This window comes from Eutrema salsugineum, unplaced genomic scaffold, assembly GCF_000478725.1.
Source record: "Eutrema salsugineum unplaced genomic scaffold, Eutsalg1_0 scaffold_10, whole genome shotgun sequence".
Lineage (NCBI taxonomy): Eukaryota > Viridiplantae > Streptophyta > Magnoliopsida > Brassicales > Brassicaceae > Eutrema > Eutrema salsugineum.
This window is the reverse complement of record NW_006256908.1, coordinates 7,592,979-7,619,518: the sequence shown is the minus strand read 5'-3', so window position 1 is coordinate 7,619,518 and position 26,540 is coordinate 7,592,979. Positions and strand designations below refer to the sequence as shown.

General features: G+C 34.6%; 7 protein-coding genes across 8 annotated transcripts; 6 read left to right on the top strand and 1 right to left on the bottom strand.

The window, feature by feature from the left end:
- Positions 1-3,385: 3,385 nt before the first annotated feature.
- Positions 3,386-4,585, top strand: LOC18026590 (cyclic dof factor 4). 2 transcript variants are annotated; one of them, XM_024147938.1, is made up of 2 exons: positions 3,386-3,902; positions 4,434-4,585. In XM_024147938.1, exons 1-2 carry the CDS (start codon positions 3,398-3,400, stop codon positions 4,547-4,549), a joined length of 621 nt encoding a protein of 206 aa, XP_024003706.1. In that variant the 5' UTR covers positions 3,386-3,397; the 3' UTR covers positions 4,550-4,585. The 2 variants fall into 2 exon arrangements, with proteins under 2 accessions (XP_024003706.1, XP_006410555.1); XM_006410492.2 differs by lacking the exon at positions 4,434-4,585 and having other exon boundaries at positions 3,386-4,025.
- A 1,853-nt stretch (positions 4,586-6,438) lies between these two features.
- LOC18026589 lies at positions 6,439-8,515 on the top strand. The gene is made up of 5 exons (XM_024148366.1): positions 6,439-6,528; positions 6,827-7,037; positions 7,630-7,688; positions 7,824-8,054; positions 8,198-8,515. The coding sequence occupies exons 1-5, from the start codon at positions 6,439-6,441 to the stop codon at positions 8,513-8,515; spliced, it is 909 nt and encodes a 302-aa protein (XP_024004134.1).
- Positions 8,516-9,202: 687 nt separating this feature from the next.
- LOC18026588 (uncharacterized protein YNL011C) lies at positions 9,203-12,546 on the top strand. The gene is made up of 13 exons (XM_006410490.2): positions 9,203-9,445; positions 9,722-9,838; positions 9,927-10,059; positions 10,344-10,440; positions 10,574-10,617; positions 10,706-10,862; positions 11,135-11,206; positions 11,352-11,435; positions 11,607-11,708; positions 11,797-11,844; positions 11,916-12,041; positions 12,122-12,214; positions 12,295-12,546. Exons 1-13 carry the CDS (start codon positions 9,268-9,270, stop codon positions 12,379-12,381), a joined length of 1,338 nt encoding a protein of 445 aa, XP_006410553.1. The 5' UTR covers positions 9,203-9,267; the 3' UTR covers positions 12,382-12,546.
- A 1,683-nt stretch (positions 12,547-14,229) lies between these two features.
- Positions 14,230-15,708, top strand: LOC18026587 (ervatamin-B). Its single transcript, XM_006410489.2, has 2 exons — positions 14,230-14,683; positions 15,122-15,708. The coding sequence occupies exons 1-2, from the start codon at positions 14,230-14,232 to the stop codon at positions 15,706-15,708; spliced, it is 1,041 nt and encodes a 346-aa protein (XP_006410552.1).
- A 2,599-nt stretch (positions 15,709-18,307) lies between these two features.
- LOC18026586 (protein trichome birefringence-like 37) lies at positions 18,308-21,151 on the top strand. The gene is made up of 5 exons (XM_006410488.2): positions 18,308-18,670; positions 18,748-18,919; positions 20,051-20,232; positions 20,379-20,537; positions 20,639-21,151. The coding sequence occupies exons 1-5, from the start codon at positions 18,315-18,317 to the stop codon at positions 20,925-20,927; spliced, it is 1,158 nt and encodes a 385-aa protein (XP_006410551.1). The 5' UTR covers positions 18,308-18,314; the 3' UTR covers positions 20,928-21,151.
- Positions 21,152-21,421: 270 nt separating this feature from the next.
- Positions 21,422-23,274, bottom strand: LOC18026585 (peroxidase 19). The gene is made up of 3 exons (XM_006410487.2): positions 22,979-23,274; positions 22,386-22,586; positions 21,422-22,110 (listed from the first exon to the last, which is right to left on the bottom strand). The coding sequence occupies exons 1-3, from the start codon at positions 23,243-23,245 to the stop codon at positions 21,532-21,534; spliced, it is 1,047 nt and encodes a 348-aa protein (XP_006410550.1). The 5' UTR covers positions 23,246-23,274; the 3' UTR covers positions 21,422-21,531.
- Positions 23,275-24,805: 1,531 nt separating this feature from the next.
- Positions 24,806-26,289, top strand: LOC18026584 (ATP synthase mitochondrial F1 complex assembly factor 1). The gene is made up of 4 exons (XM_006410486.2): positions 24,806-25,254; positions 25,353-25,432; positions 25,527-25,585; positions 25,855-26,289. Exons 1-4 carry the CDS (start codon positions 24,940-24,942, stop codon positions 26,157-26,159), a joined length of 759 nt encoding a protein of 252 aa, XP_006410549.1. The 5' UTR covers positions 24,806-24,939; the 3' UTR covers positions 26,160-26,289.
- The last annotated feature ends 251 nt before the right edge of the window (positions 26,290-26,540 follow it).

The window sequence follows — 26,540 nt, the reverse complement described above, 5'->3', positions numbered from 1 at the left end:
TTATAGCGATAACTTTCATATTTAACACAAACTTTCATATTTATAGCGATAACATGTTAATATTTTATTACAAAATTTTGAAATTATCACGTTATAATTATCTGATATATTTGTTACCACTTATAATTATCATATATATTTGTTAACATGTTAGTATATTATATGATAACAAAGTTAACACAAACTTATAGCGATAACTTTCATATATTTTATGTTAACTAAATAGTTATCCAATAATAAAAAATATATTCTCTTAGATGAATAGTATTAGCGATGATGAACAGTATCTACAGTACTGTCGTGTGCAAAAAAAAGACCAATGGCAATTTATGTAAATAAGTAAAGTTAAAAGGATAGTAATGGATAAAACAAAAAATTCTCTTTGCTACTTACCTAATTATTAATTTATGAATGCTATATATTTAATTTTTTGATTAACCATTGATATAGAATAAATTCACTCATCTGTTAATAGTTAGCTATGCATGGTAAAAACGTGTGTGTCGGATCTCTAAATTAGAGAGCCTAGGACCTAAACAGTAAACATATATAGACACAAAAAGTATCTTTTTCTTTTATGTATCACTTATTTTTTTTTATAGATTTCTTTTTTTTTATAAATTTCTTTATTCGCGGAATTAAAGATTCCTTTATCAAAAAGATAGGATTAGAAACAAAACCCACAACAACTAATTTTTTCTCTTCACATAATGATTTTTTTTTTCTTTATTAAAGCGACATTTCTTAAAATTTTATGTTAGAGAAACTAAGTTTCTATACGAACGAGAAGCAAAGACCATATAAAAAGGTTAGATATTTGTTGAGATCATTGGAAAAAAGGAAAATTGGAGAGGCAACCAAATTTTACCACAAATCCGACAAATTAAAGAGAAAAAAGACTAAAGAAAGACATGCCACCACTAAAAGTCTAAAGTTACATATTAATTAGACATGTAACATGTGCATGTGTATTACATAAGTTTATTAGATAATTATCTACGTTTGCGTGGAAAATTTCCGAATAATTAAACACTGTACGTAGTGTCTGAAGATGAAGTTTTAGATCCATGGTAAAACCGTGACCATTTAGTGGCTAATATAGATTTTAGCTACGATATATATTGTGGTCTTATCGTAGCACGGCCACCAAAATTTGTGATTATGCCGTTATGTAAAGCTGTGAGCCGACTACATTTAAAATTGGTAGCCAAATAACTGCAGTTTAGCCATATCTTAACCAAAAATTATAAAATCGAGCATTGGCGTTCCTCATCTATTGTTAGCCACAGATAATATGTGACCAAATTCGTGACTATGCAATAGATTTTTTGGGCCAATTTAGTATCATTTGTAATATATGGTAAATTATAAAATTAAAATTATCACAAACTAATGAATGATATATCATTTTGATGTTTTTGTGTTTCATGATTCTGCAAAAAATCTAGTAATATTTCTACTATTAAATCACTTGAATATTTAGTTATTTCACCATTCAACTGACATATCAGTTAAACTAAAAGCTTTTAAAATTTTTTACGTTTATATTAAAATTGGCAAATGCATGTTAATATCGTTGTTACTTTTACAAGAGTTCCTTTTACAAAAGAGTTCCTTTTTTTATAATAATGAAAAGTTGTTCTTGAATGACTAGAAAGATACAAATGAAAAATCATACAATTTAAAGAGAAGATGAATATAATCAAACTCAAAGAAAGAAAAAGAAAGATGAACGTCGATCAGTGATCTCTTTATGTCTTTTTTCGTTTCTTCTTTCTTTTTTCGTTTCATTTGATTTCTAACACTTTCCTTAGTTCTATACCATACTTTCAGGAAAGCGCTTTGCTTAGCTTTATCTTTTTCTCAAAGCAATTTCCATTTACTCTACCCCCTCTTTCAATCAAATATCGACGCATTTATTAAAAACAAAAATGCGTTTGAGAATTTTTAAAGGTCAATCATTAAACTTCATTAATTGATGCTGTGAAGTTTCACTATGTGAAGCTCTTCTCTCTTAAAGGGAATCTCACTAGTTTACTACGAGTTGTGTTCAATTGTCTTTCAACGTAAGAGTGCAAAATATATTTACTTTTGCGGTCAAGAAATTACAAATAGCATATGATCTCATCTGACTTTGATAATATAGAGTGCTTTTGAACTATCACACTGTTGGAGGATAACAATTATGGTCTGCAACAATGATTTTGGGGAAGAAAACCTCTTCCAGTTGTTGGCAATATACTAGTCTGCTTTGAATGAATCATGCATATCATAGTCTCAGCCTGACCACTTGGGACTCTGTCAAGAAAATGGTGTATAAGATATGTACTTTAATAGGTAAAGGGGAGGCCGCTACCTTGAATACGACCCACAAGAAATCTTTAAAAAGCTCACAAGGGGCAGAGATGAAATATGGTAACGAACTAATAAAAGATGTGTGAGATAGTCTCTCAAAAAGCTCATACAATTCTCCTCTTAAACTCTTTTTTTCTCTTTTTCGTTTTTTCCTCACCAAGTCTTTTTTACACACATCCAACTTCGAGTATGTATGGCAGTATGGGGCAAGACTCTTAGGAATCTAGAGGTTGCACTCCTTGAAACCTAATGATAATAGTACTAGATTATTTAAAGCGGTACTCGTAACTCGTGCACTGCGAAATCATAATCAAATCCGTCAACTATATATTAGAGCTCAAAAGTCTTCTTACCATTACATTTTCCTTTTCATTATAACATTTTCGTTAATTACTGCATTGTTCGTTTATGTCATTTTAAAAACATTTATTCGTTTTATATCTAAAGAAAATTGGATCTATATCTCGACAACCCAAAATTTCTACTTCGTAAGTATTCTATTTTAGAAAAAGTATTCTATTTAACGAACCACACTCAAAATCGGATATGGATAGACAAATAGCCCATGAAAGTACAATATCCTTGAAGTTGGATCATGTTCAACTGTAAAACTTGTTACGTAATTAAGTGTATATTAATTTATTTTATACAAATGCGTGCATATGTTTACATATACAGTAAGTGGACAAATAAATGGGAAGCGTGTTGATAAGACTTTTTCGCTCTAATATTTTACGGACTGATGTATTTACAATGAAACTAGTACCAATTCCGCTTTTCTAAAGATTATAACTTTTTAAAGAAAGTTTGTAGCTTGATCTGTACTGTTGTTATGTTTTACGTGTAGACCAAAATGAATAAGATAAAACAAAGCGGTGAATGCGCGCCTAATAAATTTAGAAACAATGTAGTTCTTTAATCCCCACTACTTAAGTCGCTTTTATCTCATTTTCTTCCCCAATTTTTTACTAAAAATTTTATATCATCTTCCTATAAAAAGACGTCGTCTCTCTTTCTTCGCAATAAGCTATATTCCTCTCTTATGGCGACACAAGATTCTCAGGGGATTAAACTCTTTGGCAAAACCATTGCATTTAACGGTAATATCACTCAGACAATAAAAAAGGAAGAAGAGAAACAACCGCCAGAGCCAGAGGCCATAACAGCCGTTAGATCATCTTCATCATCTGATCTGACGGCGGAGAAGCGTCCGGACAAGATCATAGCATGTCCAAGATGCAAGAGCATGGAGACAAAGTTCTGTTACTTCAACAACTACAACGTTAATCAGCCTCGACACTTTTGCAAAGGCTGCCACCGTTACTGGACCGCCGGTGGTGCACTCCGGAACGTTCCTGTCGGCGCCGGACGTCGGAAATCAAAACCACCGGACCGTGTCATCGTCGGTATGCTTGGGGATGGAAATGGGGTCCACCAGGTCGAGCTAATTAATGGCTTACTCGTCGAGAAATGGCATGTCGCAGCCGGCGCTCACGGTGGTTTCCGGCATGAAGTTCCCCTGAAGCGGCTCCGGTGCTACTCTGATGGTCAATCGTGTTAATTATAATTATAATTATTTTTAATTTTTGTTTTGGTTTTGGGGTTGAGTGGTTTTCCTTTAAACCCGTAGAAGAACGTGGTGAATTTTGGTTGCTCTTAATTGGGTACATACAGGCTGGCAAGATAGTTTTATTGTCATTTGTCAATCAGTCGAATCTCATTGGTACTTTCGTTAATTAACTTTGTTCTAGCTTTTTGTCAAGAGCATGGAGTAGTAATTAAACAAACAAAGAATTAGTTAGGTTCTATTTTTATTTTTGATAAAAGAATCTTATACGAATGGATGATATAGGTGGGAACTACAAGATGGCTGTGACCAGAGACCATAGAGAAAAAGTTGGTGCTAGTCCAAATGTTTAGGAAGAATAATTACACAAATTATATATTCTCAATAAGCTAAAAATAAGTTTTCTAGATTAAAATAAACATAATGTAAATAATATTTAGAGATAAAAATAACTTTTTAAAATTGAGATATTGGTGTATGTCTAAATCTGGTATTTTTTTTTTTTTTGTAGATTTTCTTATAATTTCCGTAATTTTGATATGCAATCTCATCGATTTTCCAATATCAACAAAGAAGATCCATAAGAATGCAGCCAAAAATCAGCCTCACAGTGGTCGAAGTCATTAGCATCACCAACCACGAGTTGACAATGGTGGTGAAGCATATGCAAAGAGGACGATCAAGTATATATTTGGCCATTTTGGCTCTATATATGGCTTCTGTTTTTATTAATTTAAGTTTCTAAAAGAGCAAAAACCATAAGCTCCTCAAGCCCACGTCATCTTCACGTCTTTCACATGAAAATGGACTATTATTAGAAACATAGTCAACATGACTTCTCTTATGAACTAGAAGTCCGCATGACCCTTTTCCTTTTTCTTGAATCTTCTCATAAGACTTCAGTGCCACATCAGTATATCTTCTTGTGGATGAATTAGTTTATAATATCTTTTCGACAGCATCTATATACTTATTTGTGTAGTGATTTGTTTACGTATCGTGCTCACAACGAATTTCACAATCTTTCGCTTACATGTCAGCTTCAGAATCAATTTCAGCTGTAAAAAACTGTTTAACCCTATTTAACAATTATATGTCATTTTTGATTGATTATTATATGCTGATGTGTGAAAAAAAACTTAAAATAAACCAGTCTAATTTATTATTGGTTAATGTTTAATTTTATAATCAATCAAACCGTTTCTAAAATTAAATAAAACTAAATTTTAGAAAAAAATAACAAAAACGATTTTTTAAAATAACATAAACGTTTTTAAAATAAAAATAATATATAGAAACTATATCTCTTAATGATTACCATTTTTATGTTACCAAAATTTAGAAAAAATCTAACAAAAATGTTAAAAGAAACAAAAACTGAAATCTATTTAAAAACTAATAGAATGTCCAATCAAACCGTTTTAAAATTATATAAAACCAAAATTTAGGGGAAAAAATAACAAAAAATAAAAAAATAATAAATAAAAATATATATGTCTAATGAAATATCATTAATTATAATTTTTAGATTATAATTTTTGATTTCTTATCTATATATTACTTCAAACTTTTTTACCCTTTTACCAAAATCAAAAGCTTATTTGTAAATTTTGGATTCGTCTAACTTAGAACAAAGATAAAAAAAATTAATGCTCTTAAAATCATTTATTTAAAAAATTATATTTGATATATATATATATATATATATATATATATATTTCCCACGCAAAGCGTGGGCAAATTAACTACTAAGTATATATTTGGTAGTATTTTTGGTGTCACATGTATGATATAATTGAAATATGTAGTCTATCATAGTAATAACAAAAAAAAGTGTCAAACAAACCAAATATATGAATCTTTTGTTTGTAGTATAATATTTTTTTTTCTAAAGTATTGACACGGCTTTGATTAGATATGAAATAACCAAGTCGCTTTATTTTGGTTTCATTCTTATCATAAAAATTTATTGTTTTTAAAAAAAAAAAAAATCTGATAAATTGTAACGAGGACAGAATAATATGTGTATAATCCAAAAATATTGGAATTCCTATCATCCTATGTGTTATAGGAATCATAAACTTTTAAAAAATAGGAATCCTAAACTCTTTAAAACAAGGAAACGAACACAAATATAAACCTCGTTAAATCCCGCGACCCTTTCTTACCTGGATTAATAGCTTCCTTGTTCTCTCTCTTTCAAATTCCTCCAAAGCAAAATTTCTTACAACTTCCTTGATCGTCTGGTTTCGTTTTTCAATCGTAAGTTTTCTTTTAGCGATCGTGTGCGCACTAGTTTTTAGACATTGATTTGCCCTAGTTCTAGTTAGGGTTTCCTCTCTTTTCTGGTCGCTTAGAAAGTAAAGGCTAGACCTGTTTGTTGTGGGGATTCGCTCATGAAAAATAGCTACGTATTGCCAGCTAAAATTAAAAACTAAAGAACTGGATTTCGGTTTTGAAACCCTAAAACCCTGTTTTAATTTATACGGTGCCAATCAGGTTCACTTGATAAGAAGATGGAATGCGTAGAAGATAGCCACTGGATTGATTCGATAATAAACGAAGTTGGAGCAGCATTAACCTTGGTTGACGAATCCATACAAAAGGTAAGTACAGCTCTTCTTCTTGTTTGCTCCTTTTTTCCTTTCGTATCTTCTGCTTTGATCTTATATGCTATTTTACGCCCTGAAATTTAAGAGTTATGGTTCTGCTTGGATTCTGACCTAGTATAAATATATAAAGGCTTTAACACTATCTTCTTTTCATCATCATCATCATCATCATCAACGAAAAGTCCATGCTATTGATGCAGCGTATTTTGTAGATTGTATATGTTTTTGTTGTTTAACATATTTATTAATTAGTAGTTACATTCGATCTGGTTTTTCTTTTCTGATTTCGCAGAGTATTGAACTCTGGATGGAGTTAACCAAAGACTTGTTTGATAACCAGCCTACCCAAGACATAACCGGACAACCAAATAATGGAAAATCCGGTGAAGAAGATTCCTCTCAAGATATACCTGTCGCTGAGGTCAAAGATAGTCCTATTAAACACTGGGCTATGTGCCTCGGTGAGGTGAAAGAAATACCGAGCCAACACTGGGCTCTGTGTGGTATGTGTTCTATAGTTTTATAGTAAATTCTAATGAAAGTAGCTACAACCTCTTTTTTGGCTTCCCATGATTTCCCACTTGGGTTTCTTGACGGACAAGTATCATCTTAATTTTGTGACAGCTTCAAAAACTCCAGAGTGTTTGATTCAAGAACAATTGGATGACGATTATTGTGAAGATGACTGCGATGAGGAAGAGGAAGAAGAAGAGGAAGATGAAGAGGAGGAGGAGGAAGAAGATGATGAGGAAGAGGAGGAAGAGGAGGAAGAAGATGAAGAGGAAGAAGGGGAAGAGGAGGAAGAAGATGAAGAGGAAGAGGAGGAAGAAGATGAAGAGGCTAGTGTAAGTTTGAAGTAGTCTTTTCACATATCTATATCCACGCTAACACGGACTAGAATAGGAGACCATCGTTTCTTATTAGTTAAGGATTGCTAATTTGGTTATTGTCTGTTGAAGGATGATGACATGCCTTCAGAAGAAGATGAAGATGATGAATCACGGGATGATGAAGAAGAAAAAGAAGATGAAGAAGACGTGACAAAGGCTTCTAAATCTTGTGAAAACATGTGGGAGCTTAAGTTGGGACCCCCAGGAATCCCGGGATTTTGCTACTTACCTCCTAGCCACCCTCTCTATAGTGAAGAAAGCAATGTAAGTTTGAAGCTGTTTATTTACATCTTTATATCCACCCTCACAAAAACTAGAAGAACATATTAAGGAATCTAATTATTTTAGTCAGTTGCTAATATAATTATTGTCTTTGACTGAATCTTCATGCATGATTAGGCTTTGTATATGAGTCGGAGAGGTGGCTATAAGGTGTTAAATGATGACGATCCGTCTTCCGAAGAAGATTTCGACTTATGGTTATCGGGTGATGTAGAAGAAGAAGAAGACGAGACTAGGGTTTCGGAATCTTGTGAAAACATGTGGGATCTTAATTTGGATCTTAATTTGGGGACCTCGGCGACGAGCCATAACCCTAGTTGGGACCATCATCGTAATGAAGAAGATATCGTAAGTTTGAAACAGTTCTTTACATTTCATTTGAATCCATGCTTACAAAAACTAGAATAATGGATTACCGTTATAACGGAGTTTAGTAATTTTTAATCGGTTGCTAATTTGGTTATTGTCTTTGAATGAATCTTTATAATTAGGGTTCGAGTTTGAGGTGGGCAGGTAGTTATGAGCTGATAAAGAGTGATGTCACGTCTTCCGAGGAAGATGACGACTCATGGGATAATGAAGAAGAAGTGATGGAATGGATGTGGAAGCATGGACTCATGAGCGATGTAAGTAACGAATCATTAGTGGGTCATGATGAAGATCATGAAGATGAAGATGAAGATGACGTGTCGGACAAGTTACAAGGATTTGTGGATGTGAAGGAAGAGGAGATTTTGAACAACACGGATTTTGTTGAGGTCGAGACCGTTTTGCCCGAATGTGATTGGGTTTACGTGACGAAGGATTAGGTCTCTGCTTTTTCGCTTATTTTTTGCGTTATCTTGATTTGAGTGTTATACTTTCTATCGGCTTTTGTGTGTTTTTTTTTGGGGTTGAAATTAGATTGTTTTAGTTTTTGGAGTGCTTGTTTCATTTGTTTTGCACTCTACCTATGTTACTTTATCAAGCATCAGCTATATACTTTATCAAATATTTTATGTTTTAATAATTATTAATATTTGTCCTTTGCTAAGCCAATTTTGCATAAAACGAAGAGTTTGAATTATTGAATATGCATATGTATCTTGAGCTCAAACAATGTTACTATTTTAATTGTTTTTATACTTATAAATAATTTTAATCCAACAAGAACAATTCATAAGCTACTAAACTAGTCTAAGAGATACAAGTCCAAACATCTTAGAAATTTTAGTTTAACATGAAAACATTTCCAAATTTTTTTATTTTAAATAACATATTTTACGATTGGACTTTCCAAAGAACCAAAACTATACACACTAAAATCTCACGATTTCACCAAAAGTCAGTTATGTATGTCTCAAAGACTCAAACCACAATCTAGGCACTATTTTATTTTGATTTATCGGACCGAACCAGTAAGAAAAAAAAAAAATTTGGTAATTTTTCTGTTTGATAATTTCGGCTGGTTATTGGGTTAATATGGGCAATTGCGAAACCAGAAAAAATATCCGAAGCAATTGAAAATCGACAAAAAAACGAAAAGGGTAGAGATGTTTCCTAACTCTGTTTCAGTTCGGTAATGGCGGAGATTTGCTTTTTTGGGGGTCTGGTCCATCACAAGGCTCCATCTCCTTCGTCTCTTCATCCTCTATTCCGCAGCAAACCCCATCACTGCAATTCAACTTCTCACATGGCCGCCTCCGTTTCAGCCGAATGCCACTCCTCCTTGGAGCCACCTTCTCTCCTCGTCTTCTCAGGTGACCCAAAAATACTCACTTTCTTCTTCGTTCTCTTCCTCTTTTTTAAAGTTATTTTTTTCTTCAGTGTCCGTTAATTTGGGTTAGATCTTGACCAATTACCGAGAATTTGATCTTGATTTAATGTCAATCGAAATATTTGGATTGGCCACTTGATTGTCAAAGTTATCGACTACAAACCAGTCTTTGAAGCTTTTTCATTGTCTTAAAGAGTAGACTAGTGCCTTGCATTGGCAACAAATTGATTTGGTCAAGTTTGTCTTTTTTACTCTGAAGGCGGCACTGGATTTAACGGTGTGGTGGAAGAGTTGAAGAAGTTAACAACCCGAGTCGCTCATGTGCTTCCTGTCTCTGATGATGGAGGAAGTACAGCTGAGATTGTTCGTGTTCTTGGTAAGTTTTCTACGACTAACTGTAATTGTACAAGACCAAGATTATACTATGTTTTTTAGCTTCTTAAAAAGTTATTGCATTGGTATAGGCGGGCCAGCGGTTGGTGATATACGCTCGAGGTGTTTAAGGCTGTCTGATGAAAGTACTTCAGAGGCACTTGCTGTCAGGAGGTTGCTTGGACATCGCTTACCTATAGATGCACATAAGGCCAAGAAAGATTGGTAATTTATTCAACCACTGTGTTTTGTTTATGCACATTGTGTAGTCTACTCTTTAGACTACACATTTAAGGCCTTGACTTTTTGAAATCGAGCATATACTCCCAATACACTCTGTAGAAAACTGGGAATTTACATAAACAGTGAAGCCCCGCAGATTCTAAAAGTTCTCTTATGTCTTCGTTAATTTCTCACTTTATTTGCTGTGCTCTTACTAGTTGCTATCTTACTATGGTGGGAGGTACATATTGTGTAATAGATAGTGTGCTGAGTTAGGACTTTGACAGGTATGATATTGTGGAAGGTAATCATTCTCTGTGGGATGGTGTATCAGGACCCTACAGAGAAACAATCCGCGCTTTCTTGGTTTACTTTCAGAATGAGGTATAATGTTAAATGATCCAGAGAATGAGAGAAACATGTTGTTGTTTGATCAGTTCCATCTTCTTGGTTCTTTAAATTTTTCTTTCTCTTTCTATTCTGACATTTATTACTTGACATGTTTCTTACGACACAGATTCTTAGACGACCTAATGATACATTTTGCTTCAGCAATGGAAGGTATTGAGGATCTTATTCTCGGGCTTAATGTGTGTATTATTTTGTTCGCCTGTTTAGTAACTTATGTTCAGTTGATTCCTTCTTGTAGCATTGGGAACTTCTTCTTTGCAGGAGCAAGGATCTTTTTCCAGTCTTTAGATGCTGCGATTTTTCTGTTTTCACGTGTTTCGGAGATCCCTTGTGACAGTTTGGTCCTCCCAGTGATATCAACCAACGATAGGCTTACCTTAGGATGTGAATTACAGGTATGAAGCTTAGTCTCTGTTTGATATCTAGCGCCTAGTTTATGACAGTCCCATGTTTGTCCAGAAACATGGCAATTGATATGTATGTGTAGGGTCAGTATCGCTGGCAAAAGCATCACTTTGTGGGAATAACCAAAAAGTGTCGCTTTTTATACATAAATCTTAGCTGTTGATTCACTGGTGGACTTTTTTGGTTTAAACATCAATTGACTGCAAGATTCAGGTGGCAAATTTGATTGTAAAGTTACTGTTTTTGTGAGATAAATTTGCAGGATGGGACTATAATACGTGGACAGAACGAGATCTCTCACCCGACCAATGGGACTATGCAGACCGTTGACAAGGTTTTATATTTAGACATCTTACGTTGAATATCTGTGATGATCACGAGAGCTAGTTTACTATATACTTGTTTCAATAAAAAAAAAATGTCGATTTTGCAACATGTTGAATCGATTTTCTTACAATGTCTTTCCATGTTTCTAGTAGAGACATTGTTCGACTTCCGATCTTCCATCGAAGATAAAGAGAGTATTTTACATGTCAAGTGAAGGCAATAATCTGCTCCATGAGGTTAACAACTCTTTTATATATAGAAAAAATTTCTGCTTTTATTCGATTTTACTATCTAATGATGATGCTTCCCTTAAAGAAACTCTTATCTTATAAGTTCTCTACCTCATTTCTTTGTAAGTGTGTCGTTTTGCCATTACAAGTGTTTTTGTGTTTGTGTCCATTAAATAGGTCTTCCCACCAGTTAATCCAACTGTCTTGGAGCAGTTGAAAACCGTGGACTGTATCGTTTATGCTATGGGATCTTTATTCACTTCCATTTGCCCATCACTGGTAAGAACCTGCAATGAGTTTTGTGCAACAATAATTACTAAATTTTGTGATTACTGTTATAAACAGACGTTTTCTTCTGTTCTCTCAGGTTCTGCTTGGTGTTGGGGAGATTATCTCTTCAAGGTCATGTCGTAAGGTACGTTGAAGCTCGTCAAGAATACTAATGGCGGAGATATCCAGTCTTATTTCTTCTGGTCTCGGTCACAGGTACTTCTGTTGAACGGTAGTCAAGACCGAGAAACAAGCGGCTTCACTGCTTCCTGCTTTGTGATTGCCATCGCTGATGCTCTCAACAGAACTCATGGAGATCCTAATATTCGGCTCAAGAATCCCGTGAGTGGTTGAACCACATCTGCAGAATCCACACTTTCTTTATCTAAGAACATCATTATTCTTTTTTTTTTGGTATGCAGCCTGGATATTACATAAACACTCTCTTGGTCCCGAAAGATGGAGAAATAGCTGTAGATCACAAACAGTTGTCTGAACAAGGAATCGATGATGTTGTTAGTATCTCTCCCATTTCACTTGTTTCCAAGTATATGTTGCACAACAAACACTCACTGTTGCTTCCGCTCTGTTGCAGAGAGTCGTGGAGTCTGTTTGTGACCCGAAGCACGGTATCTTGTTCAACGCGAGCTCGTTGATAAGCACACTAGCCGGTCTGGTGTAGTAAATAGTGATTCTTTAGGCCATATCTGGTTCCTTCTTTTGCTTTGAGATGATAATACGGATATGAATCTATGAAATTTGTTTTCTTTTTTTTCCTGTTTAGTTTGATTATTTGTAGATGGATATTAAAGGTTTTTAATGATCATATTAAAGATAAAGTCTCTCTTTCTCCCGGATTTGGATAATTATGTTCTGGATGGAACAAATCCCAAAAACAGTGTGTTTGTGTGAAGCATGGTGACAATAGGACACTGACCCTTTTATACAGTATTGGAAAATAAGGAAAATAGTTACATAGAATCAAACGATCCATGATTGTTAGTAACTTAATATCTCTCTTTTACTTGTTTCCAATTATATGTGCCCAACAAATACTCACTGATGTTTTCGCTCTGTTATCTTGTAAGCCAAGAAATTTACAAGATAAAAATTAGTTGAAGGTTTTTGGAAGTAGGTGAAACTACGAAACCAATTATTGTTATTATTGGTAATGGCCAAAAAATAAATAAAAATTATTCAATTTTGTTAGTTTTTAATTTATGCAATACTTTTTGTCATTTTAATTTGTGACTCTTATAAGCCAATTTGATAGACATAAATATACCAAAGAATTAAAATGAATATGACGCACCCATTTGAGTCCATGCTTCGTTGCTCCTTCTCTCCAGTGATTGCACATATAATATTGTCCAAGACAATTTGTTTTGGTTGCGGAAATGACAAACAAATCAACTTTCCAACTTTCAGCCTTTTAACATAAACTATTCTATTTCGGACTAAAAACATAATATATACTACGACATCCCACCAAAAAGATTATTTGGTAAAATAGCTTGAAATAAAATAAGACGAAGATAAGATAATTTTTTCCAAAAAACTGTATTCTTGTTCTCAATAGTAAAAAAGAAACTGTTTGTTATTTTGAATTTTGCTTTTTTGGTGTCGGTTCAAATAAGTCTATTTTTATTAAGAAACAAAAAAATATACCGTCGTGGGAAATATCGAATTTATTTTAAACATACATGTCATTCATTAATCCAAGTTTTGTATATAATAATACTATAATTTCTATTATTATTTTTTGAAAACACAATCCATTATTTTGTGGAATTTGCTCAAAGTACAGTACATGCAAAAGCGAGAACTCCAAGTGGGAAAGAAGATTACCGTAATTCATTTAAAAAGCGAAAGAACATGTTACTGTAATACTTCAATATTTCCTGTAATAATCCAAATTCTTTATATATTAATGGCGCGTATCAACTTTTTCATCATTAAAAATTTTCAGATTTTCAGCAAGATTATGTGTGCCCATTTAGAAAATTTGAACTCGTTACATTGAAAACATGTGACCTTTAAAAGTAAATAAACTTCCATTTTATCAAAATTTGTTAAAAAAAAAAAATCAACAATTGTTACTTATTAGAATGTGTGGCACTATATTGTTTGTTCTTCTAAGGGATTCCAACGTTCAAGTTAACACTGGACAAAGAGACTTCCAGTTCCATTTTCAATTTAACAACACATATTTCGAACCAAAAGAAACCAAAACCACAATGATCCAAAATACAAATAAGGAAGTTTTTCAAAAACAAAAAATTGAATACAAATAAGAAAGCTTTCCTTCCAAGGATTACGGCGCAAGTAATGCAAACTATTGACATCACCTCCAGTGGATTCAAGTCAACTTGTATTTGCTTACATACGATTGGATCTCGTTGTTCAGTCCTAAATCTATAAATACCTTTTCCTTCTGTCCTCATTTCTTCACCAATACATTACCATTACTCATAAGCCAGAGAAACATAATAGCTTTCTTCTCTATATATTCCCAATTCTCCAAAAGCAAATGGCATCAATTATGATCTTGGTCACGGTTTTTACCATTCTTTTCACAATTTTCAGAATCTCTCAAGCTACGTCTCGTACAACAACCTTCCACGGGCCGTCGATAGTTGATAAACATGAGCAATGGATGGCGAGATTTTCTCGCATTTATCGCGATGAGCTGGAGAAACAGATGAGACGCGATGTGTTCAAAAAGAACTTGAAGTTTATTGAGGACTTCAACAAAAAAGGGAACAAAACCTACAAGCTTGGTCTCAATGAATTCGCGGATTGGACCAACGATGAGTTCTTAGCAACACACACTGGACTAAAGAACCTAACCAGGATTACCCCATCCAAGGTGGTCGGCAAGACGTCGTCTAGGATGTCTTGGAATGTCAGTGATGTGGCAGGCGAGAGCAAGGACTGGAGGAGTGAAGGAGCTGTCACTCCTGTTAAATACCAAGGCCAATGCGGTAATGCTTCTTTTTTTTTTTACATGAATTATACATTACCAAATACCAGCCAAAGAGAAATTAAAAAGTATGAGACCACAAGTCACATTGCTGTTAACGCAAATATTAGAATTTGCATTTAATAGTTCAAATATATGTGAAACATTTTCCTTAATTGTTTTCTTTGTGTCGAGTTTGCATTTGCAATTTTCAAAAAGAAATAATTCCCATACATAGTAGGTTAATTAACTTATGAGCGTATGAAAAAAATGCAATGCAATGCAAAGTAAATATACAACGTTCTGAGCCGAAAATATTAAACCTTGATGTCCAAGTTATCTAGATTAGGGCGATAGTGAATAAGGTTTACCGGTTTAGTGATCTATCTGAGTTCGCCATATGTTGCATTTTCTATTAATTTGAGCATCAAATTTATGACAAATCTATATATATGTACAGGATGTTGCTGGGCGTTTTCAGCTGTAGCAGCAGTGGAAGGTGTGGCTAAGATCGCCCACGGTAAGCTCGTATCTCTGTCCGAACAACAGCTTCTAGACTGCGACAGAGAGTACGACCGAGGCTGCAACGGTGGGATAATGTCGGATGCTTTCAACTATATAATCCAAAACCGAGGCATCGCTTCAGAGAACGATTACTCTTACCAAGGATCAGATGGGAGATGTCTGTACAATGCAAGACCCGCTTCACGGATCAGTGGTTTCCAATCAGTTCCTAGCAACAACGAGCAGGCCTTGCTCGAAGCCGTATCGAGGCAACCCGTCTCTGTCTCGATGGACGCGAATGGGGAAGGGTTCATGCATTACTCAGGGGGAGTATACGACGAGCCGAATTGTGGGACCAGCTCGAATCACGCAGTTACGTTTGTTGGGTATGGGACGAGCCAGGATGGGACCAAATACTGGCTGGCTAAGAACTCGTGGGGTGAAACTTGGGGAGAGAATGGTTACATTAGGATCCGTAGAGACGTGGCTTGGCCTCAAGGCATGTGTGGTGTAGCCCAATATGCTTTTTATCCAGTTGCGTAAGCGTTATTTATATATTTTCTTATACCTTATACCTATAGACTATTATTCAAGTGGAAAGTATAACAAATACTATTGTAGTAGTGTCTTGATTACTAGATTAAATAGTGTTGCGGTGCGGCGTAAGTCCACATATTTTGAGCCACATATTTGTATTGTTCTGTGTACGTCTTGCATGGCGTTGAAGTAACCTGTAAGACATATCAGACATATGTATTTAAGCAAAGATTCAGTGTGATGGTGGTTTTTTATATATAGAAATGATAGCTTATGGAATAAGGAATTTGCAAATTATAACCATTTAACAATGCTATATATATATATATACATACATGTAAAATAGGTGTGGAGACTACATAAAAAAACATATGTATTAATGTATTATGTCACAGACTTTCAAAGCCAAAAACAATTCCAACACCGACTTCTTGGATTTTTCTATATTTCCAGTATTTCATTTCCTAACGAAATTATATATACGGTCAATTAATTGCTTGCATTACAGATAATTTTCATGGATTTTTCCTAAAAGAATCTTGAGCCTGTATATATATAGGGATATCATATATGATAATATGATATAAAATCCAAATTCCAACCCAACTGGTGGTAATATATGCTTTGTTGCTCTTCTCATTATCATGCAATAGTCAATACATCTGGCTTGGGCGTCATAGCTTTTTTGGGAAAACACCACATGGATGTTTTTCTTACTTTCAACTGTCCAAGGGTTTGTTACTTTGCGCAGACTTGTACTTTCAGTCTTTCATTATTCTCTATCTTTATCTTATATTTTTTACTAAGCCTCAATCAACATGCATCAGACATCAAGCAACATTCATCAAGCATCATTTAACATCATCATTCCATACTAATTTCTTTTGGCCATTTTTGTTAGTCGTACGTTAAGTTTCAGAATCGAATCATTAATAATGTCAAAATAAAAAGAAACGTAACATAATTTTCCACCCTTGCATGTGAGTGTACTCCTGAGAAAATATCATAAATCACTCACTATTCTAAAAATACTAATCAACAAAACACAATCAATTAGAGATCACAAAAAATAAACCATGTTTACGTGTCTAGTGCTGTCCATGTCTTATATGAATAATTTCTCTTCAAATTAAAATTATATTACTTCCCATCAAACAAAAAAAATATAAAAAAACATAGCAAATAATGAACAGATGGCGTAGGAGCATGTGAGAATTGATGGAAAACGAATTTATTTTTTTGACGTGATGGAAAATGATTTAAGATGTCCCCCGTGACAAGTTAACCCAAAGAATGTACCACTAATACCTTTGATTCATTCACGAGAGCCCCACGAAAACACACCTAAAATGATAATGTGAATGACTTGAGCAAAGCTTTTTTTGCTTTCTATAGTTTAATTTTGAGAAAAAGTAGTGTACATTGGCTTTCGATAGTTATTACCCATGATGGGTTATTACCAATAATGTGATCACTTCAACGATGTAGCAATAATCATTGGTAGGAAGTTAGCACAGCTTGATTTAGACGTTACAAGTCACATAACTACATAAGCTGCATATTCTAAGAAGGTATATATTATATAGTTTCTTGCATTGTTTAACTCTTGCGAAAACATTGGTATCTTTTAACTCGATTATTTTTTATATATTGAGCTACGAATTTTATGTGGAAATATCAATACAATGAATATTCTATGGATTTTTTTTTTGGCATGCCTAGTTTTTAGAAACGGATTTAGCGATATATAAACACCGGATTTCTGAGTATCAGTGATTTTTATGTCGAGGTTTTTGTCACCACCTAGGGACGAAAAGATCTGCCGCTTAAATTTTCTAAAAACATTTTCTTAAACATGTTTCACCACTTCTTACCGACGTATCACGTATGTACACTGACATATGCAAATTGGTTGCAAAAATAACGATGGATTGGATTGAACGACAATCTATCTCGTCGTTAGTACGTACCGACTATTATACAAAATATTATTTTTGTCAATAAATAGTTATGTATTTTAATACTCTTACTGTTATGAAATAAGTGATGTTTTTGTAGAGATTTTTTATTCTCACATAAGTGATATTTTTAGTTTTCAATACAAAATATAATATGTTTTTTTTTGTTTTTGACTATTTATATTCTGCTCATTTCTTGTTATTAGTTAGATTGTATTTAAATAGATAATAAATAATATTTTTAGTATTGAAAAAAAAATTAATAAATTCTTAATTTGTGTGTAACAACTTTAAACATCACTTATATCAATATAATTTATCGATATACAAATTATTATGTACCCAAGATTAGCTATCAATGAAAATTAGTCGATTAATTGACAGCCGAAAATTTGTGGATTCCCTAATAAATATATATGGATTTTTTTTCTAATATATTAATAGATTTTTTCCTAGTAAATTAATGGATTTTTTATTATTTCGAACCCATATAAAGCTAAGAGTATCTCCACCCAAGAATCTCTTCACACTACTCACTACTGTATTTATGTATATATATATACATATAAGTATATACGTGTGTATATATAAACCCAATCCCATCACAAAGCCTCTTCAAAAAAAAAAAACCCCCACATTTCTTTTCTTTGAAAGATGGGTTTCAAACTCATCTCTCTTTTGCTTCTTCTTTCACTTCTCATACTCACAATCTTGTCCGGAGCCAACCACTACCAGGCCTTGGCTTCCGTCAAGAAACCGCATGTGAACCACCGCAATAGAACGGTGCTGACTGCCGCCGGAGGAGGAGGAAAAGCGGCGTTGAAAGTGAAGAAGCAAACGACTGGTTGTAACTTGTTTCAAGGGAAATGGGTTTTCGATGCTTCTAAGCCTTTCTACGATTCCTCCACGTGTCCTTTTATCGACGGTGAGTTTGACTGTCTCAAATTCGGTCGACCGGACAAACAGTTCCTCAAGTACTCTTGGCAACCTGACGCATGCACAATCCCAAGGTATGTAATCACATACATACATTATAAGCATATAATGATGATGTTAATGTTGGTTATGTATGAAAATTGTAATGAAGGTTCGATGGAGAAGCATTTCTGAAGAAATGGAGAGGGAAACGAGTGATGTTCGTGGGTGACTCACTGAGTCTTAACATGTGGGAATCGTTAGGATGTATGATACATGCGTCGGTTCCAGACACCAAGATCACTTTTCTCAAACGTACCCCACTCTCCTCTCTCACTTTCCAGGTCCCTCTTTCTCACTCTCTCTCGTCTTCTTTTTTTTTTTCCTTATTATAACTTAAAAATGTGTCTTTGGAGGACTTGTCATATTCTAATAATTCATCATCACGAGGAGGACTTGTCATATTCTGGAATCGAGTTAGTCACGGGCTATATATACTATACAGTATATTTATTTTAAAAAGAAGTATTGTCAAATTTTTCCTTCGAATTTAAATGTAAAAGCTGTTTTGTGCAAATGCTTGACATCCAAGGTATCATGATGTTTTTTTTTTTTTTTTGAGAAATCCAAGGTATTATGATGTTGTCTGCCAAATGCCCTTTCTTTTTCGTTATTTATTAAATTGAGAAAAGTTAGTATATACGTCATCTAAAACTATGAATGAATGACTAATATAGGTAAAATAAGACGTATATAAATTTTACAAACAACTAACTGATTTTTTGCCTATATCATATTTTATACAAAAAGAGATGTTTTTATGGAGTGGTATTCTTCCACTTTTAAAATTCTTTGTTAGTATTCTTCATTTTTTAAATATGTTAATTATCTTAATGAAAACATATATAATTTGTATACATACTTTATGTTTGTTTTTGTTTTTGGCAACGTTGTGTATACTCCCGATCTAAAATTATAACAAGCTCTTTTCCATTTTTGTGCTAAATTATAACTAGTTCTATCTTAAAACACTCAATGTGTCATTAACAGCCGATATGGAAAAAGATGTGCACCTCCAGTTTTGTTCTCTCCCGTACATCATCTTGCCTGTTTGTTTTAATTGTTGACTTAGGTTTTTTTGGCAATTTCTCTCTTTTGGTCGTTTACAAAACAAAGAAAAATAATAATATATAACAATAAATAATTTGAAAGAAACAAAAGGAAGAGAACATAGCAGAGAAAGGAAGTAGGGGACCTGACACTCTGACAGCTAATGACAACCAATAAACCACTCCAACTTGTTTTCTTCAACTTCTGGTTTTCAATCATCTAAAAACATTTCTACATAACTAATTTTTGTTATATTAATTATTTAAAATCTTAAGATACTTGTTTTTAATAGAATTCATTTATACTTCTCATATATAATAAAGATATTATAATTTTCTCAATCTTTTTTGAACGGTGAAAAACAGGAATATGGAGTCACATTATACCTATACCGAACACCATACCTAGTGGATATCTCCAAAGAAAGTGTAGGACGTGTGCTTAACCTTGGAGCCATCGAAGATGGTGCTGATGCGTGGAAAGACATGGACCTTCTCGTCTTTAATTCCTGGCACTGGTGGGTTCACAAAGGAGCACAATCTCAAGGGTTCGTACCAAGTATCTTACACTTAAAGCTATATATATATATATATATTTGTGTGTGTGTGTGTGTTTGTAATTTGGGATTAAGACATGCTTTGGTAACCAAATTCATCTTCTCTTCTTCTGTTTTTGTTGGTGTTGTTTTCTCAGGTGGGATTTTATAAGAAATGGATCTTCATTGATTAGAGACATGGACCGTCTTGATGCTTTCAACAAAGGACTCACCACTTGGGCTCAATGGGTTGATCAAAATGTTAATACTTCACAAACACGAGTTTTCTTCCAAGGCATTTCTCCCACTCACTATGTGTAAGTTCATCACACATAATATATATACATACATGTGGTTGAACATCGCACTTCTTAGGTAAAATATATATATTTTCTTGGTTCTTTGGGAAATTTAACAGAGGAAAGGAATGGAATGAGCCGAGGAAAACCTGCGACGGGCAGATGGTACCGTTGAGCGGATCAACATACCCAGGTGGTTCACTTCCTGCAGCAAGCGTTGTGTCCCACGTGTTGAGCTCGATGAAAACATTCGTTTACTTACTAGATATCACAACTCTGTCTCAACTAAGAAAAGATGCTCATCCATCTTCTTATGGAGGCGATGGAGGATTAGATTGCAGTCACTGGTGCCTTCCTGGATTGCCGGATACTTGGAACCAGCTTCTCTATGCAGCTATTTCGATGTGAAGAATTTAAATCAATACATACTTGCCATGTATATTACATTCTTGGAAGTCCAAAGGAAAAAAGAAACGACTGACATTTTACTTGGAGATAGATGCTAGAAGATTACAAACAAGAAGACGTTAAAGTTGTAAAGTGTTTTATATTTTCTTTATTTTGCGGGGTTGAAACTATATATTATCTAATCATCTTTAGTTGTAATTGCAACAAGAATGTGATCTAAGAGTAACAATATATACCATTGCTTTTTTACTTTATTTTGGAGTAAAACAGATGTGTTGATTCATATTGACATGGATTAGATCAACTAGATAACAGCATTTCACAAACTCATGAACCAACTTCTGCCTGTTAGCCGCAAATACAAAACAAAAATATCATTTAAACACTTTAAAAGTTGTAATATTACATATCAATGCATTAATTATTTAAATCAGGTTTTCAACAAATAACGTAATTCTCAATTAATTTACTGATGGTTTCAAAAAGTACCTGTACTATGAACAAAACAATCAAGAAACTTCTAACAAAGGAGACAAGACACATCAAGATGAAGACAAAATTCACACACACAGAAAACAACAAAATAAAATAAAGTAAACAGTATCTATAAAAAGACACGACAATCTGTTCGTATCTCCCCATGTTTCCTTCCTCTCTTTACACCAATAGAACCCATCTTATCCATAGCGTCTCCAAACGCCTTTAGAAACCTCTGCTTATCTTTACTCATCTCAAGCGTAATGGGCTTCGTCCTCGGGTCAAGAAACAGGGCTTGATCCGACCCGAGAAGGCCCAGCTTAGTTCCTAGTCCTCTGAAATATCCGTTGTCGAACACAAACGGAGTTGTGGCGTCGAGTGGAAGAGAGACGCCGGAGCTTCCACCTGTAAATGGGCAAGACATACGAAGCTCCTTGATTAATCTCGGGTCGAGATTCGGGTCGGGTCGTTTTGTGCCTTTGAAGTCGTAGAGACGACCAATGAAGCTTTTGCAGTGGGCGAAACCGATTGTGTGGGACCCGGAAAGAACGACGAGATCCTCTACGGTTAGTCCTTTGGACGCGAAGAGCTTGATGAGCTGATCGACGGTGGAGTTTGATCGAGGTATGTTTGGAGGGACGTTCGTTGCCGTTGATCTTTTACCGTCCCACCTACCTTTTTTTACTTGATAGTAGGGCCCACCTGCCTAATTTCGGAGTCAACACAAAGCATATTTGTCAATGACACGTAGATTCATACACCATTAACGATCTTAATCATTTTCAAAATCAAAGTTACTAAAAATCAAGTATAATTAAGTTGAACCAAAGCCAAAAACTATATCCAAAACCGGTTTAGTTGAAACGGTCCTAGAACCATTTGGGCATGTAAGAATCGGTCCTAGAACCAGAGGAAACGGTTTAGCTAGTATCGAATTATATGAATATAGGAAGTATTAAAAGTATTGGGATTATTAATTACCAGGTGGATGAAATCTCGAGTAGCGATGGCGAGAATATCAGAACAAGAGACACGAGAAGGGCAATGAGACTCAACCAATGCCTTTGCCTTGATGATACTCTCAAAGCCTTCTTTTCTTAAATCCTTATTCTCTTCCGCTTCTCTTTCTGCTAGTGTCTTGCTTCCTTTCTCTGTTTCTATCAATATCGACCCATCACAACCCTTCAAATTTCCAATTTTTAACTCACTTTAGTTATGTTAATCGATCAACAAGTTTATTTGTTTGCATGCATGTGATGTGTAGTAATATAGTATTATGATAATACTATTATCAAACAAACACACAGACAGACCAAGCCAAAGTACTTTTTAAGTTTGTTACTAAAATGAACAGAATATTGGCGTCTTTTGCTAAAATGCGCTACGTTGGAACTTGCCTATTGTAGGTGTTTTTGACTTTGCAATCATTATTGCGGCATAATGAGATGATGCATTGAAATTCGACCATGCCGGTTAGTAATGCTAAAAATGCTTGTTGCGATAAATGGTTTGTGCTATCGTGCGCTTGAGGACGTAAGAAAGATAATACAAATTTTGGTAAAAAGAAAATTGACCTCAACGAAGCAATCGTGGAAGAAGAGGCGAATAGTGGCTGGAGCGGAGATGGGTACTTCTTTGAACCGCTGAGAAGTGACGGAACCGACGAGATTTTCGAGCTGAGGACATTTCTTAGAGTAGTAATCGCTGGAGAGCTCTCTTTGCTGGCGCTGCCGCAGTGCCGGAGGTGGAGAGATTGTGTGTTTCGCCGGAAATATCGGAATGTGTGATACTGAAAAGAGGAAAAGGAATATTAAGGAGGAAGTAAGAGATAAGACATGCATGGTGGGGTTGGTCTTTGTGGGATACTGTCAGTCTATACAAACTTATATAAATAGTTTACAGTTTTTTGTTTTGCATAATAGTTTACGGTTTTTTTTTTAAATTTAGTTTACAGGTTTTGTACCGACAGTTCAGTTAACAGAAGTACAGAACCAAGTCAAAGGTGACAATAATGACAAACAATTTGATTTATATTTATAAACAAACATAAATATTTTCTATGAGAGACTGCTACTAAAAAAAAGGGGAGTGATAGTAAGTTTGAATAAACAGTATTAATTATATTTGTTCGAAAAGCATAGTCGAATTGAATAGAACAAATAGAAATTAATTTGTGTGTAGATATATGAATTTAAGAACACATTTTATGTTAATCTAATTCTAAACCATTACTCAAATTACATGAGATGAGCTGTTTTATTTGGTGTCAACTTAGTTTACATACTTTCCAAACCACTTTAGTTCCCAAACAAAAATTAAGATATGAATAACGGATTGATATACAAAATTAATTATCATCACATTTGCAGAAATCATCACGGGACAACAACTAGTATTTACATATTTGTTTTAGTCTATCATATTTAGCATTTCAAATTACATACATTTTCTAAGAGAATTATGGTCCATTACATAAAATTGTAATCCTCTTAAATTTGGCTAATTAATGCTCACAGGAACACATCATTACGCATCCTACTGAGAAGATCTGTAAAGTCAATAAGCCATGATTGCTTCCACTGCAAATAAGTGCGTTAATATATGCAGAAGAAGTGAAATCGTAATCCGTGTGAATACACAATACACATATAGAGTAAACTCCTGATACCATAGTTCACAAATTTCCTAATGCTACTAACCTAAAATTTAAATTAGTGTTTTCAACCTGGTTTTGTCTGAAAATCAGACCGCCATCCATACAAAATCTACTTCTGTAATAATAAAAAAGTCAATACCTGAATTTTATTAAGGTTCGTAACTGTTAAGAGACTGGACTTGAGATTAATAGGGTCACATGAACATGTTAGAAGATTCCAAACACTCACGGGCGGACGAAACAAACACAGTGTGGCAAAGATTCTGCTTTGACTCAATAACATTGTGTATATCACTTTTTGTTTTCTAATCGATGCCTACTATATAGATCTGAAACTCTGCAAAATCAGAGAGAAAAATGATTTTAATTAATATTACTTTCAAAAAATAATGTTATATATTTTTAGTTTATTTTACCTTTTATTTGCATGGCCAGTGCATGGGTATATTGGTCCTAATTTTTTGAGATAATTGTGGCCCTCTAATCTTTTCATTTATGGTGGCATAAGGCCACTAGATTATATGACGAGGCCACTCTAGATTATATGACACTCCATCTAGTTTTGTTAATGAGTTTACATTTTGAAGTCAGTTTCGACCAGCCCATTATTTTTGGCCAGCTTTAATTTTGGTCATAGCTAAATTAATAGAATCCGGTCTGACCGGTCGAACTAAGTTAACCTCACGAAGTCAAGAACCGACGACACATCCGGTTAGGGTTCTAAAACAATGGTAACGACTAACGAGTGAATTGAGATTCCAGCCAGCGTGGACTTTGCTTTCTTTGTGGATAGATCTATACAATGTGTTCGACAAAATTCATCTGAGAGCTCCTGAGAAATTGCTGATCATTTCTTTGATTTTTAACCGTATTCCTACCATGAAACTGAGAAGAATCCTCGGTTCTCTTTCGAGTCTCGCTACTGAGAAGCTCTCTTCTTCATCTTATTTCTCCCGTTGCCCATCTAGACAAATTTTCACTGCGTGTTCATCTTCTTCGCAACGAAACGCCGGAAATAAGCTCTCAGAAGCGTTACCGGGGAATCAGGTCAAATGGGCTTCGCTTGGTTCAGTCAGAAACTCGAGATTCGCATCTGGGTTCACACCGTTGCAGCCGAAACCGTTGGATTCGATCATGGATTTGGAAAGAGCCAAGACTAAATCGCCGGAGGAACTCACTTCGGTCTGGGACGATGTAATTTAAACTCCTTGTGCTCTGAAAATCCCGTCTTTGATGCGTTGCGTCTCTCAATTGCGTTTTTCTGTTTTGTTGCTGATGATTCATTTTGTCAGTATCACTTGGGACGAGGTCATATTGGGATAACGATGAAAGCTCAACTTTATCGATTGTTGGAGCAACGAGCATCCGAGTGGTATTAATATTCATTAGCCTTGTTCTTGTTCTCCCTTTGTGTGTGTTCTTCTTGATTTGATTTGATCTTTTTCTATTTGATTTTGCAATTGCAGCCGATACTTTGTCATTCCATTGTGGAGAGGAAATGGTTACATTACAATGTTTGCTCAAGGTTTGTTGTAGCTTTATGAAATCATAGTGAGATTAACAATGCTCGATATGGTTTTACTCAAAGGACATTCTTTTACTTAGGCTGATTAGTGAGGAGAGATGTTATCAAACTACTAATCTCAATAGCAGTTTTGTGAGGCTGAATCTTGCTAGATGTAGCATTTGATTTTTGAACTTCACTACAATTTCGTGAGGGGATGTATTTCGTTGTAAAACTAAGAGCTCCTCGGTTTACGATCTTATATAAATCGTCAATCTTGTTTATGGCAGTTGAAGCGCCTCACATGATTTTCACTGGTCTTGAAGACTACAAAGCAAGGGGAACTCAAGCGGCTCCTTACTTGACTAGCACCTTCTATACTGAGCTTTCAGAGACAAAGGATTTGGTGCTTATCCGAGGCGATGTTGTGTTCACAAGCAAACTCACAGACGAGGAAGCTAAATGGATCATGGAGACAGCTCAGTCGTTTTACTTGAACGACTCTCGGTACAAGCTGCTCGAGCGGTTCAATAAACATACTCATGACTTTGAGTTCAAGGATGTGTTACAAGCTCTGGATATGCCTATTCTGTGATTTCCTAAATCAGGGAAAAAAACTCCTCTTATTTTTTAGTTTTTGAGACACCTTTGTATTAGAGTTGCTTTTGTATGGTGATTACTGATTAGACTACTTCATCACCAAACTAGTTTTGGTTGGATACGTATATTTAAGCCCTTACGGATCTTGTGGGATTTTGGCTCTTAAATAAATAATACTGGGTAATGGAGGTGTTAAATTCTTAAAATGTGATGTTCTTCATGTGTTTCTCCACAAAATAAACATCAGGGGTCAAGTTGGAAGAAACGATAAATTCCGGTGGCGTTTTACAAGTCTAACATAAATTATTGAAACGACAACGTTTTTTATGATTGGGCCAACATAAATCTCTTCTTTGTTGGCTCTTCTTCTCCAAGC

Excerpts from the sequence above, each read along its gene's own strand:
- LOC18026585 (XM_006410487.2), bottom strand. The coding sequence starts at position 23,245 with ATGCATGTCTTATCTCTTACTTCCTCCTTAATATTCCTTTTCCTCTTT. Across the intron at positions 22,587-22,978 it reads TCCACGATTGCTTCGTTGAG|GGTTGTGATGGGTCGATATT; the intron begins GTCAATTTTCTT and ends GGAAATTTGAAG. Across the intron at positions 22,111-22,385 it reads CTCGAGATTTCATCCACCTG|GCAGGTGGGCCCTACTATCA; the intron begins GTAATTAATAAT and ends CTCCGAAATTAG.
- LOC18026590 (XM_024147938.1), top strand. The coding sequence starts at position 3,398 with ATGGCGACACAAGATTCTCAGGGGATTAAACTCTTTGGCAAAACCATT. Across the intron at positions 3,903-4,433 it reads GCTCCGGTGCTACTCTGATG|ATTTTCTTATAATTTCCGTA; the intron begins GTCAATCGTGTT and ends TTTTTTTTGTAG.
- LOC18026589 (XM_024148366.1), top strand. The coding sequence starts at position 6,439 with ATGGAATGCGTAGAAGATAGCCACTGGATTGATTCGATAATAAACGAA. Across the intron at positions 6,529-6,826 it reads TTGACGAATCCATACAAAAG|AGTATTGAACTCTGGATGGA; the intron begins GTAAGTACAGCT and ends CTGATTTCGCAG. Across the intron at positions 7,038-7,629 it reads CCAACACTGGGCTCTGTGTG|GAATCCCGGGATTTTGCTAC; the intron begins GTATGTGTTCTA and ends TGGGACCCCCAG.
- LOC18026588 (XM_006410490.2), top strand. The coding sequence starts at position 9,268 with ATGGCGGAGATTTGCTTTTTTGGGGGTCTGGTCCATCACAAGGCTCCA. Across the intron at positions 10,618-10,705 it reads TTTTGCTTCAGCAATGGAAG|CATTGGGAACTTCTTCTTTG; the intron begins GTATTGAGGATC and ends TCCTTCTTGTAG. Across the intron at positions 11,207-11,351 it reads CTATGCAGACCGTTGACAAG|AGACATTGTTCGACTTCCGA; the intron begins GTTTTATATTTA and ends TGTTTCTAGTAG.
- LOC18026587 (XM_006410489.2), top strand. The coding sequence starts at position 14,230 with ATGGCATCAATTATGATCTTGGTCACGGTTTTTACCATTCTTTTCACA. Across the intron at positions 14,684-15,121 it reads TAAATACCAAGGCCAATGCG|GATGTTGCTGGGCGTTTTCA; the intron begins GTAATGCTTCTT and ends ATATATGTACAG.
- LOC18026584 (XM_006410486.2), top strand. The coding sequence starts at position 24,940 with ATGAAACTGAGAAGAATCCTCGGTTCTCTTTCGAGTCTCGCTACTGAG. Across the intron at positions 25,255-25,352 it reads TCACTTCGGTCTGGGACGAT|TATCACTTGGGACGAGGTCA; the intron begins GTAATTTAAACT and ends TCATTTTGTCAG. Across the intron at positions 25,586-25,854 it reads CATTACAATGTTTGCTCAAG|TTGAAGCGCCTCACATGATT; the intron begins GTTTGTTGTAGC and ends TGTTTATGGCAG.
- LOC18026586 (XM_006410488.2), top strand. The coding sequence starts at position 18,315 with ATGGGTTTCAAACTCATCTCTCTTTTGCTTCTTCTTTCACTTCTCATA. Across the intron at positions 18,671-18,747 it reads GACGCATGCACAATCCCAAG|GTTCGATGGAGAAGCATTTC; the intron begins GTATGTAATCAC and ends ATTGTAATGAAG. Across the intron at positions 20,233-20,378 it reads AAAGGAGCACAATCTCAAGG|GTGGGATTTTATAAGAAATG; the intron begins GTTCGTACCAAG and ends TTGTTTTCTCAG.